Source organism: Balaenoptera physalus (assembly GCF_965194825.1).
Source record: "Balaenoptera physalus genome assembly, chromosome: 16".
In the NCBI taxonomy this organism is placed as follows: domain Eukaryota; kingdom Metazoa; phylum Chordata; class Mammalia; order Artiodactyla; family Balaenopteridae; genus Balaenoptera; species Balaenoptera physalus.
The window spans coordinates 52,887,071-52,902,843 of NC_138898.1; the positions used below are offsets into that span (position 1 = coordinate 52,887,071).

Sequence of the window (15,773 nt, forward strand, 5' to 3'; positions counted from 1 at the left end):
CCCCCCTCACTCCACCCTTCTGCTCCCCCTACAACCCTCTTCAGTGTGGTCTCAGACTCCCACAACTGTCCTGGACCTCGAAGTGCCTGGTCACTGTGCCCTGATGCTGTCTGCCCTTGTAGTCCTCCCTTGGCCATGTGGCAAGGCTGCCCTTGGGGCACCCAGCAAGGACAGGGGAGGGGTGGCCTCATGTCTGTCTAGCTCTTGGCTTTGGGGTGCCCACACGGAGCCAGCTCCCACACTACCCCCCTTGTCCTCTGGAAGTACCCTCTGGAGGCCTCTTCCCACTGGCCATTTCCTCTCATCTCCTGGGTGCACCTTTCTTCCACATGGTCTGCTAATATGGGTACTCTGTTTTACTCCACCCTTCCAATTCTTACGGACTCCAGAATTTATTTATTCTGATTCCACTCAGTATTTTTTTCCTCTAGGATCTGCTCTGGGGGAAGTCACAGACCACTCAGGTCAACCTACTCTCCCCCAACTCCCCAGTGCTCTTGCCCCTGCTCCTCACTGAACTTGGCCTTTCAAAACATGGGTGTCCTGACCTTGTCACCCCCAGTGCACAACACCGCAAGGGCTCCCACCACCCATGCAATGAAATCCATGCTCTGAGGCTGGGCCCTGTTCCACAGTCTCATTCCTCCCTCCCCTTCCCCACACAGCCTGCAGGAACTCTAGGCAGATTCCAGAACAGCCCTGTGGTTCACCCTGCCTGAGGACTCCAGGGTCCCAGGCCAGGTTAAATGCCCCTCGTGGAGGCTGCCCCAGCCCTGGGCTTCCCCTTGCCAAGGTACACAAATCTGTTTCCCTGGGTCTCAGTAATGCTTCCTCAGTGCTCGCTAGGGCCTGGCACCAAGTGGCCTTTAAATGTTTGGTCACAAGTGCTGGAACACTCGGTGAGGGGCTAGATTTCATGTTGTCTGAAGATACCCCAGTCCAGAGAGGTTGGTGCCAGATTCAAGACGAGAAAGCAGAGCCTATTAGGAGCTCAGCAGAGGCCCAGCTTCTCTGCTACCACCCCCATGGCGCCCCTATGCTCCTGCGGTGCAAGCAGCCCTAGGGCGCAGGTGTCACCCCAATCCCCCACTCGGCAGGGCTGGACCAGTCAGAGCCAGAGAGGTGGAACCTTGGGCAGCTCCCTGGACGATGTAATCCCACTCATCGCCGGCAGGAGGCGCTGCGCGGCTGCTCTCCCGGGCTACAGTCGCACTCCGCTCCTCTGGCGATGGGAGGAGGTGGGCGGGGCCATCCTAGGGTGGGCGGGGCAGTCCACCTGGGAGTCCTCGACCGCGGGCCTTATGCGCTTCCGCACTCTTTGATCCTCGAAGCCTCTCCAATTCTCTCTCCCTCTCATGTCTGGGTCTCTTCTCATCTCTCTTCCCGTTGTGCTGGTCACGCCTGCTCCAATGTGGGGCTCTGAAGAGAGGCCTGGCGACGTCTGAAGGAAAGGGTCGTAAGCGACGCCTGGTCATCACGCGAGGCCCTTAATGCCCATTAGGGAGGCGTCTCCGGCCCTCCTTCTGGCAGTGACAAGGCCTCTACCCACGGTCACACCAAAAGAGTCTCTGCCCAGGCCCAGGCTCTGCCCCATCTCTGCAGGGAGATAGGTTCAAAGGTCAGAGGAAACCCCCTCCCCTGAAACAGGAGCACAGGACAATCCTACACCAGGTGGACCTAGGGGAGAGAAGGACTGGAAGATCTGACATACTTCCTCTCCCTTTGTCGCATCCCAGTGGACCAGGATGGCAGGAGTGGAGTGAGCACAGGAGCGTGAGGGGGTGGGGGTCACCCAGCAACCTGCCCGCCTTCCCGCCTTCTGCTGGCCTCGTGCTCACCTCCTCCAGCCCATCCCCAGGGACCCAAACAGCTTCCAGCCCAAACACCTTTCAGTGCACACTTCCGGGCCACTGCCCAGGCTTCTCCCTTCCCTTTGCTGCCTGGCCTCTCTCCTCTCACACCTCCGCACAGTGGGGCTGAAGGAAGAGGCCTGGGAGAGTTTGGCCAGAGAGCTGCTGGGTCACCTTTCTTCACCTCTGTCACCCCAGGCACTCCGTACTCACCCTGTTCCCTCTCACTCACTCCTGCTCTCCCTTCGGAGTGGTTCCCTGCTGCCTTTATTCTGTTGCTTTTACCCACTTCCTTTGCTACCTGTCCCCTTTGTTACTCTGATGTTGGCTTTGTTACTCTGCTAACCTTTCTTGGTACTTCCTTGGCTTCTCTTTTGCTTTGGGGCCTCCTTTGTTATTCTGGGGTGCAGTGTTCCTGGCCCCTGGCTGTGACCACATCCCTTGGTTACCCCACCCTCCAGTGGTGTTCTCTTCCCATCCATCTTCACTCACAGGCTGAGTCCTGGGCTGCAGAAGGCTGATCTGGAGAGTGTCTGCTCTACAGAAGGGGAAGATTTCTCCAAGCCTCCTGACCCAAGGGATCAGGGGTCCCTACCTTTCCTTCCCCTTGGTCTGGGGGTCTCCCCTCCAGCCACCTTCCTCGTCTCTGGTGTGGCCTCAAAGCTATAGCCTAGCAGGTCCTGGGTGGTCCTGGTTGGTATAGGGTGACCCCTAAACCCCACCTGGGGTGGCACATGGTGGACCCCACTGTCCATACCCACCCTCACTGCCTCCGGGGACAGCAGTACCAGATTGGGTTCAGGGAGGCCAGTCACAGGCCAGACAGGCAGCCTTTGGAGAGACAGACAGACAGACAGATGGAGGTGGCTAGCCAGGTAGGAGCCTATGGCAGCATCATCCAGTAACTCAGAGGTGGGGATGGGGGAGCAGCCTTGCTGCTTCAGCCTAAGTGGCTTTTAGGGGCAGCAGCTGGGGTGTGGACACCCAAGGGGCTGTGGCCCAGGAGGCTGCCTAGAGGCAGGCCCTGTCCTTGGGCCGGGGCTAGGAGCCCAGGCTGGGGGCACTGGTGAGGGAAGAAGGAGCAGCAAGGACTGGGCCTGAGCAGAGCCTGCTTTTCCCCTCATGGGGAACTGTCTGGGCTGGCTGTGCCTGACCCCTGGGGGCCAGGTATGTGCAGGGTGCTGAGCAGGGCTGGGGAGGGGCAGGTTGAGGGTGAGCCTGCAGCTCAGCTGTCTTCCTGTATGTGTGACTGAGAAAGCTGAAGAGGGTGGACTTGGGATCTCACCACCCTGGGCCCAAGGGGAACTGGGGAACCTTGCATTGGTCTCTTCCCTCTCCAGACCTGTTTCCTGATCTGTAAAATGGCCTGAGACCCCTAGGTTTGTTCCAGGTAAAATGTACTCAGAGAGGTACACAAAGAATAAATGACTGTCCATCAGTTGGGAGAAGGGGGCATTCATGCTGGTGGAGGTGGAGGGAGGGGAAGGGAGGAAGAGCTGGGGTGCAGGAGGGGCCTGCTCAAGGGAGCAGCTCCCGTGACTGCTGACTGGCTAGTGCTCAGAGGCCCAAGCCGTCAGCACATTTCATCCTAGGTCAGGAGGAGGGTAGCAAAGACCCCTTCCTTCCAGCCAGACAAGTGCATGTCATCCCCTCACCCTTTGCAGTCACCCACCAGGCCTGGGATGGGCAGGGACAGGAGTGAGGGGCCCTGGCAAAGGGAGGGGATGGTGGTGGGGAATGCTTAATGGTCAAACGTAGCACAGATAGGCACAATCACTCCTGGGCAGGGCCAGGAAGTCACTCAGTCACTGGCCTACAGGATATAGGAAGGGGCTGCTGCCTTGTCAGTTTCAGACCCCTCTTTTGCCTCCTGGACCATCCTGGACCATCTGATACAGGAACGGGGCATGGGAGGGGAGAGGGGGGAGGGGGAGGGGGGTTCCCGAGGAGGGTGGGCAGAGCCGTGGCCCTTGTTCTTACCCTCGGGCCCCTGTATAGGGATCCCTCAGTCTAAGGATCCTTCCTCTACCCTCTTCCCGCCTCAGGGGCCTGCCTTGATGCCCCTGCTACTCATACAGTAGGTGCTCAATAAATGTTACTGTCATAGGAGGCAAAGGCGCTGGCGCCAAGAAGGCTGCCCAGAATGGGGGCGAGACAGAGGGGTCCTGGTGATTCGGGGGTCCCCTGACGCCTCCCCCGGGGCCTCCCTGGGCTGGCGGAGCGCGGAGGCATGGGAAATGACCAGGGTGGCTTGGACCCGGGGCGGGGGCGGCAGGGCGGAGGGGGCGGGGAAGGGGCGGGCGCGGGGGCGGTGCCGCAGCCAGAGCCCGAGCCGGAGCCGGAGGCGACGGGAGCCGAGCGGGAGCCGCCGAGGCCACCACCGGGTCCCCAGCGCCGCCGCCGCCTCCGCGCCCCACCCCGAGCCGGCCCCCGCGCCCCTGCCTGCTGGCGGCGGGCGTGAGCGCCGTGGCCAGCCCTTGGCCGGCCGGTGGGCAGCCGGCACCATGGCCGCACCGGAGCCTCTGCGGCCGCGTCTGTGCCGCCTGGTGCGCGGCGAGCACGGCTACGGCTTCCACCTGCACGGCGAGAAGGGCCGCCGCGGGCAGTTCATTCGGCGCGTGGAGCCCGGTTCCCCGGCGGAGGCGGCCGCACTGCGCGCCGGAGACCGGCTGATCGAGGTCAACGGCGTCAACGTGGAGGGTGAGACGCACCACCAGGTGGGTGCCTGCGCTCCATCCCCGGCCCACCGCTCCGCCACCCCCCACCGCCCCCATCCCTGGAGCGCGTCCCTGCCCCGCGCGCGCGGAGGGCGCCAATAACCACCGAGCTCGGGGCTGCCTGCGCCCAGGCCTCAGCTCCCTTCTCCGGGCCAGGAGGGGATCGCACAAGGGCCTGCGGTGGGCTCCCGTGGAGAGGTGGGGGACGTGGCCGCTGAGGCAGAGGCAGCCGGCCTCCTTCCTAGCCTCCTCCAGCCCGGGTGGGTCCTGCACGGAGCGAGGCGGTGGGGGGTGGAATCCTGGCAGGGAGGGGCCGCATTGCGGCTCCTCCGTGTCTCAGCCCTCGCTCTTCAGTCTTGTTACGGCCTCAGGGCAATGTGTGGAGGAGTTGGCCCCTCGGGGGTCTCCCTGTGCCTGGGGATCCGGGTGCTTTTCTATCAGCGTGTACACATGTGCGTGTGTACACAACTGGGTATGTCTGTGAATGTGCAGGTCCCTCTTGGGGTCCCTCGTGTGTGTACCTGCGGGGGATGTCACAGGGAGGGCACACCTGTGTGTGCCTGCATCAGTTGAGTGAGTGTGTGTGCTGGACTGTATGCACATGAGTATACAGGTCTGCACCCCTAGATATGTGTGTGTGTGTACAGATCTGCATGCCTGGACGTGTGTGAACTGGGGGATGTGTGTGTGTGTGTGTGTGTGTGTGTACCCTCCTGTGTGTGGCTGTGTATATATGTGTCCCGGCCTGTGTGTCTGCCCACCTGGCTATGTGTAGTCGTCAGTGTGTCTGCACCCATTGTACTAGTGTGTGTCCTGGCTGATGGTGTCTGGGTCCTGGTGGGAGTCACCACTGTGGCAGCACATTCTTCTCCAAAGAAGCTGCTGGATGGCCTGGCAGGGGTCACTGGTCGCAGCCCCCTGCCCCTTGCAGCTGAAGATAAAGGCCAGAGGGAGGTTCTCTGCAGGTTCTGACCCCTGGGGGGTGTCCATCTCCCACTGACCAGGGACTCACCTGGCTTGGGTCCAGTCTTCCTCCACCCCTTCTGAGTAGGCTCCTCTGTGTCCCCCCAGCACCTGTCTGCGTGGCCAGGCCTGGGCCTAGAGATCAGTAAATTGGCTGGGCTGGGAGCTGAACTCTCACTTCTACCCTTGGAGATTTTGTCTGCCCATCTGTCTGCCGTCCTTCTGTCTTTTACCCAGAGTGTCAGCTGGATAGGCTGTTTGCTGGAGGCTGGGGGTCAAGGCCAGAGAGCTTGGATTGACAGGCCAAAGGGAGGGCCTGGTAGAGCTGGCACCTGGCCTCTGTTTAACAGTTGCTGCCACCCTTGCCCCAAAAGCAATGCTTATCCCAGGCCTCCCGGGGTGCTGGTCTCTAAGAACTTCACACAGGACCACTTGAGACCTTCCCACTGTCTTGGGAGGGAGAAGGTACAGTTACGGCTCCCATTTTACAGATGAGGAAACTGATGCTTGGGGATACTGGGTGACTCGTCTGGGTCCCACAGTCAGGAAGCATGAGGGTCCTGGGGTCCTCCTGTGACTCTGTGGCTCACCGGGAAAGACAGGTACAGAGGAGGGCTGGCAAAGATGGGCCTGGTTCAGACCCTTCTATCTTTTGACAACATCTACTGAGCAGCTGGTGGGGGCCCTGTCTGTCCTTTCCCAGGCCTTGGGGTAGGGGTGGGGTGTTGCCCTTCCTTCCCCAATGCCCAGTGGGCACTGCCCCTCCTGCGGGCACACACTAGCATGTATGCTCCGTCACCATGCACATGCTCTAGACACTTCACAGACACCTGCGTAACCACACCTATCCCACAGGTGGACCTGCCCCTCCCCACCTCTCCCTGCTGTGTCTGAATCCTGCTTTCCGGGTTGTGGGTAGGTACCTGAGGAGGTGCCTTGCCACAGGAACCCAGGTGTTCTCTCCGCAGGTCCAGTAGGAATAGGTCCATTGTCATGATCTGGAAGAGAATGGAAGGCCTAGAGGCAGGGTTTTAGACTACCGTGTTCCACCACTGGAAAAGACAGAAAAAGGCACAAACACACTGAGACTGGAACCCAGGGAGACAGTTCTCTCCTTCAAACCCAGACCTAGAGACACCCTGAAACAGAAGGCTGCAGGGTGCGGGCCGCACACATGCACACACGCATACTGAAAACCCGAAGCTCAGCTGAGCACCGTCTTTGTCACTTCCTGGGCCGAGGCGAGGCCCTGCGAGGCCCCCGCAGCCCTTGCAGCCTGGGCCCTCGTGTCCGGAGCCCCAGGAGAAGAGGGAGGGAGCTGCTGGAGTGGGGGTGGGGGGCGGAGCCGGCGGGCCTCTCGATCCAGCCGCCCACCCCTGCCCCTGGTAGGCTCGCAGCCTGCCCACAGCCCTGGGCCAGCCCTGGGTGGTGCCGCTGCCCATGTGCTGCCTGGAGTGCTGGCCGTGACCTCCCGCCACCCACCTGTCCCAGGTGGTGCAGAGGATCAAGGCCGTGGAGGGGCAGACTCGGCTGCTGGTGGTGGACAAGGAGACGGACGAAGAGCTCCGCCGGCGGCAACTGACCTGCACTGAGGAGATGGCCCAGCGAGGGCTGCCGCCTGCCCACGACCCCTGGGAGCCAAAGCCGGACTGGGCACGAGGGGGCAGCCTCAGCTCTGAGGTCGCCCAGAAGGTATGGCGGGCTCTGCCCACAGGGACCACCCTGGGCTCTCCCAGAACCACCTTCTTGTCCTCCTGACAGCAGTCTCTGCCTCTGGTCACCTCCAGAAGTATCTCTCTGTCTCTGCTGCCCCTCTGGGCCCCTTCTCTGCCCCTGGTGAAAACCCTCTTGGCTACTTGGAGCCACTCTTTCTGCCCTCAGCCTGTGCTGTAAACCAGGTAGTGTCAGGGCAACCTGGCCCTGGTCCACAGCCCCCGTCTCTGGCCCTCTTCCCCAGGATGCTCCTCAGAGCCACTTGTCCTAGGAAGGGTCACTCTGACAAGCCGCCCCCTCCCTGGCCTAGGGGCTGAGGAACCTGGGGAGGGGCTGCTGGGATGTCCTGGGACTGAGCGTGCTCAGCTCTGTGCCTGTGTTGGGTGTCTGTCTTTCCGTCTGTCTGAGGAGCCTGCTTGTGCTCTGAAGGCCTCAGAGGGGCTGATCCTCCTCCGTGGTGGCAGCTGAGGAGACTCTCTAAGCTGGGTCCTCAGCTCCGGGGTCTGCAGGGGTTGGGGCACCTCCCCCTTCTCCCTGCTCCCCCCTCCAGACAGGAAGAGCTAACTGGGGAAGAGCTGGAGAAGGGGGAGGTGGTGGTGGTGGGGAGTCTAGTTCTGTCTCTTTCTAGGTATCAGGGGCTGGGCAGTGGCCCTACTGGGGCAGCACCTGGATGCCAGGAGGAAGAGCCTGCTTGTCCTGCCCTCCTGGAAGCCCCGTGCCCTTACTACCTTCTGTCTTTTGTGCCCCTACTACCTTCTTCTTTTTTTTTTTTTTTTTTTTTAAAAGAGAAAAATCCCTTAAAGGAAGATTCAAGCCGAGGGGCTCCCCAGAGCCCACTTTGAGAACCACTGGCCTGGGGCTGGTGGAGGTGTGAGCTCTGACGTTTCTGGGTGTGCAGGGGACCCTGACACCTGCCCTGTCCCTTTCCCGGATGTCTCCCAGGCGAGCTGGCCATGCCTGTGACCTGGATCCTGTGGGGCCTCGTGTTTCTCCTGGAGGGGATGGCATTCCTGGTGGGGAGGCAGCCTGGGCACAGGCATGAGCATGAACCCCTGCCTCCCTTTTTTGTTCTTTGTGGCTCTAGGGCAGGCTGGGGGGTGGTGGTTAGGGCCACAGTGCCAAGTCCTGGAGTCTGGACTTTGCCCCAGGGCCACTGAAGGCCAGAGTAGGGGGTGTTAGGGTCAGATTTGTGATTTCAGGGGAGCCCTGGGATGGTGCGCTGGCTGACCACCCCACCCCCCCAAACTGAGAGTTGGAGCCTACCTCCTTCCCAGGGCATCTCACCCCCAGGAGGAAGTGCCCCTCCCCCTAGGCGTTTGTCCATTGATTTAGACACAAATGGCTGAGTTCACCTTCCTGTGGAAAACTCTGCCCTCAGGCCTTATCTGGAGGGTGGGGAGGCACCTTGTCCTTGGGTGGGACCTTCCCCCTCCACTATTTCAGGCTCTGGGGGCTGCAGGAAGCCCTAGGAGGGGTCTTCCGCTGGTGTATTTTTTTAAAATTTATTTTTATTCAATTTATTTTATTTTTGGCTGTGTTGGGTCTTCATTGCTGCATGCAGGCTTTCTCTAGTTGCGGCGAGTGGGGGCTGCTCTTTGTTTCAGTGTGTGGGCTTCTCATTGCGGTGGCTTCTCTTGTTGTGGAGCACGGGCTCTCTAGGTGCGCGGGCTTCAGTAATGTGGCTCGCGGGCTCTAGAGTGCAGGCTCAGTAGTTGTGGCGCACAGGCTCAGTAGTTGCAGCTCTCCGGCTTTAGAGCGCAGGCTCAGTAGTTGTGGCACACGGGCTTAGTTGCTCCTCGGCACGTGGGATCTTCCCAGACCAGGGCTCGAACCTGTGTCCCCTGCATTGGCAGGCGGATTCTTAACCACTGTGCCACCAGAGAAGCCTGCCGCTGGTGTAATTTTAGAGGAAAAGAGTGGGGCCTGTCTGGCAGCTCCCTCTGTGGTTGGGGCTGGCAGGGGGACAGGGACCCCATAAGGTCAGGGGAGTCCCTGAGGGCACGGTCTCTCTTTTCCCTCCCAGCCAGAGACCCGGTATTTAATCGGCTGAGCTCAGAGCATGGGAAGGAAGAGCTGGACCTCCGCTGACCTCCACAAACCAGGCTTAGCTTCCGCCCACCACAGGCTGTGAGGGAGCCTGGGTGGACGATGTTTATATACAGGGCTATGCCCTGATAGGGCCTCAACAGCAGTGGGTCAGGAGAACTGGGGAGAGATGTGTGTTGTTTGCTTCACAGTGGGGGATGAAGGGGCCCACCCTCCATGCCCTGTGGGGGGAAGGGCTGAGGTGGGAGTCCAGGCCCCAAGGGCCCTTCTGGCTCTCTCAGCCTCAGTGTCCTCCTGTCCTGGGCAGGGAGGAGGGGGTGGGCAGGGGAGGACACGGATGTGGCTGGCCCCTCCCTTCCGGGGGCTGTCAGGGCTGTCAGTGGTGACTCAGCCCCGTTCAGACTGGGCTGGGGTGGCCGCAGCTGCAGTGCAGCTGATCGTGACAGTGATGATGGGCGACCGCCCCGAACAGCGACGGGGCAGCCAGCGGTGCCAGGGCTGCAGGGGTATGATAGACTCCGGGCCCTCCTCCCCCTCACAGCCAGCCCATGCCTCCACCTCCAGTTCTGGAGGCCTTTGGGGGCTGAGAGTGAGTGAGGTGACAGAGTTCTGCAGAGGGTGACCGCCTGGTATAGGACGCGGTGTCTACAAGAGGGCTTTTGGGGCTCCCTGGTTCCTGCTCCCCATCCCCCCGTGAGCAGAAGCAGGACTGTCTTATGCTCTGAGGTCAGGGTCCCCTCCTTTGCCTCCTTGTCTCCCCAGCCCTGGGTCCTGGGAGCAGGGCAGGGCCTCCCAGCAGTTTCCTTCCTTCCTTTCTTGGGACGGAAACCTGGCCGGTGGGGGACACCGGGCTGGAGCCTGAGAAGGGGAGGGGGGCTCAGCCACCACCCTGCTCCTCAAAGTGACTCAGCCCTATGTCTCCACCCGTCCCTGGGGAGCCTGGGCCACAGTGGGAGGTGGATAAATGGGGTGGCAGCCTGGGCTGGCTGGAGAGCTCAGGCCACTCCAGCTGGACGCTCGCCGCTTGCCGCTTCTGTCCCGCCTCCTATGGCCCGCTCTGGGAGTGCCACACCACCCTCCCCAGCCCCAGGAGCCCCTCCACGGAGCCCATCCCGGAGGCTCGTGCAGGTCAGGTGGGGTAGGGGCAGGGTGGGCAGTGAGGACACCGGCAGCCAGCTTAGTCTCTGTCCCCCAGGATTGGGAGAGGGGACGCTGGGGACCCTGGTGACCCTGGTGTGAGCAGGCTGGACTCTGAGCAACAATGGGGGCCTTTTTCTGCTAGGGCTGGTGAGTCACCATCTGGGGGGTGGTACAGCCTGGCTCCAGGGGTACCCCCGTGCCAGCCTCTTTGTCTGGTTACAGGCATGGCCCGGGGACTAGGGCTTGTCCAGCTCTGCGGCTGCCTGGTAGGGAATCGGGGCTTGGAAGCCTGTGGAAGCCTGAGGGCCTAGCTGGGAGGCAACAGGAAGTGCTCTGAGCCAGGGCAGGAGCGAGGAATGTGAGCAATGCGCTGGGCCCAGCCTGCACCCCCTCCTGACCTACTATGGTGCTGGGCCTCCCCGTGGGCCTTCCCGCTGGGTCGCCACGCTGCCAGCCTTGTCTCCCCACCGCCCCCCATTGCAGCCCCTCAACCTGAGGGGTCTAGTGCCAAGTTTGGCGCTCCTTGGACCCTGATTGTAAGGAGAGGGACTTAGGCCAGATGTTAGGAGAAACCTCTCGGCTGTGCAGTGAGAGGTGGCCGTGCTGGGTTGAGGCAGGGAGATGGCCAGTATGGTCTCAAACCAGAAGTGACTGCATTCAGCCTGGCTTCATGGCCCCAGCTGCCCGCCCCCCCCAGTCCTCCCGTTTGGGGGCCTTGAGAGACCACTCCCTGGAACCATTGTGGAGGGCGTGGGAAGAGGCCACAGGGCCTGGTGCCGAGGGCCCGGTGCCGAGGGCCATCCTTTCACACGATGGGTCACCGCACGGGTCCATGAAGCCTGTTTGCGAGCGTACGTTTGGATGTCTGGTCTCTGTGACCATGTGATGCCCCGCTGCCACCTGGGCCCACTTCCACCACCAGGTGTGCTCATGTCACACTTCCACTGCCACGCACGGCCCCGGCCAGCCTTGGGACCTGTGCTCTGACAGCTTGAACCTGAGAGGCGCCTCAGAGCTGCACACCTGTACTTCCAGGTGTGTCTGGAGAGGGGCTGAGTCTATAAGTGAGCTCCTGGAGAACCCGGGAGTCTCACAGCCCCAAGTTCAGCCCAGGATGCCTGGCCGAGCCCCTGGGGGACTGAGGAGCAGCAGCCCAGTCCCTGGAATTCCTGGGGTTATGGGGCAGATGGTGGCCTGCAGGGGGGGGTTCCAAGGGGGCAGGCTTTGGGGGTCGGGGAAGGGGTCATGGAGAAGGGGCACAGGCTGGACCGGAAGAAGGTGTTCCCCAGGGGTGGGAGCGCCTAGAGACTGAGGTAAGGCACCACCCTGTGAGGAGAGACACGCTTGGTCCCACAGCTGGGCGGCCACAGTCAGATTTGGGGTTTGGGGGTGAGCTCGAAGGCCTGGAGGCTGGCCCTCCCTCAGTACAGCCCCCAGCCTGGCCCAGGGTCACTGGCCACACACAGGGAGGTAGAGGGACAGGAAAAGGCCCTGGTGAGCACCCCCACCCTGCATAGTCTCACCTGCACGCGCACTTGAGCCCCAAGCGCCCAGGAAACCTGAGCTGCTGGCCGCCCGTTCCCTCCGGCCACCGCCATGTTCAACTGAGCACCGGTGGCCGCTGGCCACTCAGCGCTGTGGTCACTACCTCAGGCCCCGGCTGGGTGGGGGTCCTGGGGTCTGGCCTCTGCCTGCACGGCCCTCCCGCACCCCCAGCCCAGAACCTACTGCAGGATGCCAGAGGTAAACGGAGGCAGAGCCCTGGGGTGTTGGTGGGGGGACCCTCAGGGCACCGTGAGCCTTCCGTGGAGGGCAGGGAAGGTGGGAGGCAGGCCCCATCCTCGGCCCCTCACTGCTCCCTCACTGGCGCTCCTGCCCAGGCTCCAGCCCGTGCGTCCCAAGTCTCTGGGCCCTGTGGGGGTGGGGGCGGCTCCAGCTTGCTCTGGAATGTGAAAGCAAACACAGCCGCACTGCCATCAGCCCTAGGGAGACCTTTGGGAGCATAAACAAAACAGCCCGGTCCTACGGCCCTACCCTGCCAGCCCCACACTCGGATGGGGGGTGGGTAGAGGACAGGCGGGGCCCACAGCCTTCCTGGACACTGTGACGAGTGGCAGCTCATCGCACTTGTCTCTCCTAGGCCCCGGTCTGTGCTCAGCCCTAGCCTTGAGCCCGTTGAGTCTCCCAACACCCCTGTAAGGCCCCTGACCCCATCACAGGTCCTTTGCGGGTTTGGAGACTAAGGCTTTGTTCAGGATCCGGAAGCTGAATCATCACAGGCAGCCTAAGCGTCACCCCCCCACCCCCACCACCCCGTGTTGGTCTCTGAGACCTGGGGATGCTGTCAGGTGGGGGCATGATGCCGAGTGTGGGGCTGAGGCTCCCTCCCACCATCTCCACTCCTGCCTTTGCACACTGGGGATGGGACCGGAGGCCTCAGGGGTGGGGTCAGTGCCTCTAGGGTGGGAGGTCAGAGCTGGAGCCTCACCCTGCATCCCTGTGCCTGCAGGATGTCAACGGGCCCCTGAGGGAGCTGCGCCCGAGGCTCTGCCACCTGCAAAAAGGCCCCCAGGGCTACGGGTTTAACCTGCACAGTGACAAGTCCCGGCCCGGACAGTATATCCGCTCGGTGGACCCGGGCTCACCTGCTGCCCACTCTGGCCTCCGTGCCCAGGACCGACTCATAGAGGTACCTGCCCTGTGTGCATATGTCTGCGCCTGTGTCCTTTCTGTTTGTGACTGGGCCCACGTCCCCTGTGTGTATCTGTGCCTGCCCGTATGTTTGTCTACGCCCGTGCCCTTCCGTGTGTGTGTGTGTGTGTGTGTGTGTGTGTGTGTGTGTGTGTGTGTCTGGGCCCCGGGTCCTCACTGGGAGGAGGGAGATGCTGGGAACCTGAGCTGGTGCTCCTCTTGCTGCCGTGGCTGGTGACAGCGTTGATGAATATTTGATGCCACACCTGGCTGAGTGGCTTGGGGGGCTGGTGGCGACCTGCCCTCAGGCAGCACTGACCCCGTGCTGGCGGCGGCAGGTGAACGGGCAGAATGTGGAGGGGCTGCGCCACGCGGAGGTGGTTGCCAGCATCAAGGCACGGGAGGACGAGGCCCGGCTGCTTGTGGTGGACCCCGAAACAGATGAGCACTTCAAGCGGCTGCGGGTCACACCCACTGAGGAGCATGTGGAAGGTGGGTGGCTGCCCTGGGGCCCAGGGCTGGGGTAAAGCATTGGGGGCTGAGTGGCCAGTGACACACTGTCCCCACAGGTCCATTGCCATCACCAGTCACCAACGGGACCAGCTCGGCCCAGGTGAGAGGGTGGGAGTGGACAGGGTGAGCCCGGGAGACCACAGGGGCACCTCTGGGGGTCCCCAGACCTGACAGAGCCCCTCCCGAGATTTCTGTCCTTGTGTAGCATGGTTGTGAGACCGAGCCTGGCCCTGTCAATCCCAGCTTTGATGCCCCTTGGATCCGTCTTGGGTCAGCCACACCCCAGCGCCATAGGGCACTCGGGCACCTCCAGGGTGTAGTAGAGGCTCAGTGGCCACTGCCAAATGGAGGAATAAATGCAGCTCTGGCGTGTGCACGCGTGTCTGCATGTGTGCGTGTAAGCCTGTGTGTGCACAGAGGCTCCTGGGTGGGGCCCCTAAAGCCACGCCTTACCCTTGGTTTCCCAGCTCAATGGTGGCTCCGTGTGCTCGTCCCGAAGTGACCTGCCTGACTTAGACAAGGACACTGAGGTAGCGGGTGCCTATCCACCTCTACTGCTGTTCACACACTGGGGGGCCTGAGACCTTGGGGGCGGGCATCTGTGGAGCTGTCAGCCTGAGCTGTGAGGCCACCGCCTCTAGGAAGCCCTCCTGGGCCTGCTGCCAGGTGGCCTCTGGTGTGAACTCCCTGGGAAAGGCCACCTGTCTGGGGGTCCTGGGTCCAGGGCTCACTCTGGCCACCCGCCCACCGTGTCCGCCCCTAGGATGGCAGCACCTGGAAGCGCGACCCTTTTCAGGAGAGCGGCCTCCACCTGAGCCCCACTGCAGCCGAGGCCAAGGAGAAGGTGAGAGCCACCAGGGTCAACAAGCGGGCGCCGCAGATGGACTGGAACCGGAAGCGAGAGATCTTCAGCAACTTCTGAGCCCTCCCTGCCTGTTTCCTGCCGGGCTCCTCCTGCACGGACCTTGGGCCTTGCCCCTCGGGCCCGCCCAGAGCTCCCCTCAGTGGACTGGAGGGGGCATCCTTACCCCCCAAGCCGTGGTGGTCCCACCACCACCCAAGAACCAACCTGTGCCCCAGTGAGACCCCGTCCTGCCCCCAACCCGCTGGGTGCTAGGGGAGTGTGGCAGCAAGATGGGGAGAGAGAGCCCGAGATGTGAGATACCCAGAGAGACAATGAGGGGATGTGGGGAGAGGAAGAGAGAGGGAGACGGGGGAGAGAGGGAGAGGGGGAGAGGGGGAGAGGGGGAGAGGCAGTGGTGACCCGCAGGGCCCGGCCCTTGCTGCTCTGCCTGGGCCTGCTGACTTAAAGGAATTTGTGTTTTTGCTTTTTTTCCAGAAAGAGCTCTAGCTCCACACATGTTTCCACTTAATACCAGAGCCCTGCCCCCACCCCCCTCAGGACGTGCTCTCTAAATAATTGCAATAAAACAAACCTTTCTCTGCAAACCATTTCCTCTCCACCCCCTCAGCAGCAGCCATCCCAAGTGGGAGTGCCAGGGACGTCCAGGGACAGAGTTGGGGGGCTTGCAGGCCGTGTTCATGCAGGCTTTGGGGGGTGCTGGGGATGCCAGATGTGGCTGAGAGAGCTGCCCCTCTGCCCTGTCCCTGCCCTCCTTGGGGTGGGGGGTCTGGGGTACAGGGCCTGGGCTCTTTGAGGGGCCTGAGGATGGAGGCCCTGTGCCCCAGAGGAGGGTAGACTCTGGACAGGCCCCTTGTCCCTGCATGGCAGCCCCTAGGCCTTCGGGGTGTGACTGTGTGAGAGCCTGCCCCCAGGAAGGACCTCAGGCTCCGGGCTTGGCCCCTGCTGGGAGCCTCCCCCTGAGGAAACCCCACCGACTCTGCCTTCCCCCTGCCCAGAACCTGACCGACCGACATCGCTGTCTGCCCCATAAGCCATAGCACATGCACGCCTTCAGAATAAACAGGCCTTTCTTGGACCCTGGCTGTCTCTGTCCTTCCTGAGCCTTCATTTTGGGGGTTGGAGGGATCATGGTCTGGGCAGGGAGGTGGCAGCCTGCAGCTCCCTAAGTCTCAGCTGCTGGAAACAGTCCCATTCCTAAGCCTCCCCTCCCCAAATCCATCCGCTAGCCCCTCTCAGCTCCTGCTCCCTCTTGCTTATCTCTCCAGTGCATTTGGG

At 62.1% G+C, this 15,773-nt stretch overlaps 1 protein-coding gene across 4 annotated transcripts; it reads left to right on the forward strand.

Moving 5' to 3' along the window:
- Window positions 1-4,174: 4,174 nt before the first annotated feature.
- Window positions 4,175-15,573, forward strand: NHERF2 (NHERF family PDZ scaffold protein 2). Of its 4 annotated transcripts, XM_082432025.1 has the most exons (7): window positions 4,175-4,567; window positions 7,022-7,222; window positions 12,939-13,118; window positions 13,459-13,612; window positions 13,690-13,733; window positions 14,101-14,163; window positions 14,397-14,696. In XM_082432025.1, exons 1-7 carry the CDS (start codon window positions 4,355-4,357, stop codon window positions 14,553-14,555), a joined length of 1,014 nt encoding a protein of 337 aa, XP_082288151.1. In that variant the 5' UTR covers window positions 4,175-4,354; the 3' UTR covers window positions 14,556-14,696. The 4 variants fall into 4 exon arrangements, with proteins under 4 accessions (XP_082288151.1, XP_082288152.1, XP_082288150.1 ...); XM_082432026.1 differs by lacking the exon at window positions 14,101-14,163 and having other exon boundaries at window positions 4,176-4,567; window positions 14,397-15,573; XM_082432027.1 differs by lacking the exons at window positions 4,175-4,567; window positions 7,022-7,222 and adding an exon at window positions 10,221-10,417 and having other exon boundaries at window positions 14,397-15,573.
- The last annotated feature ends 200 nt before the right edge of the window (window positions 15,574-15,773 follow it).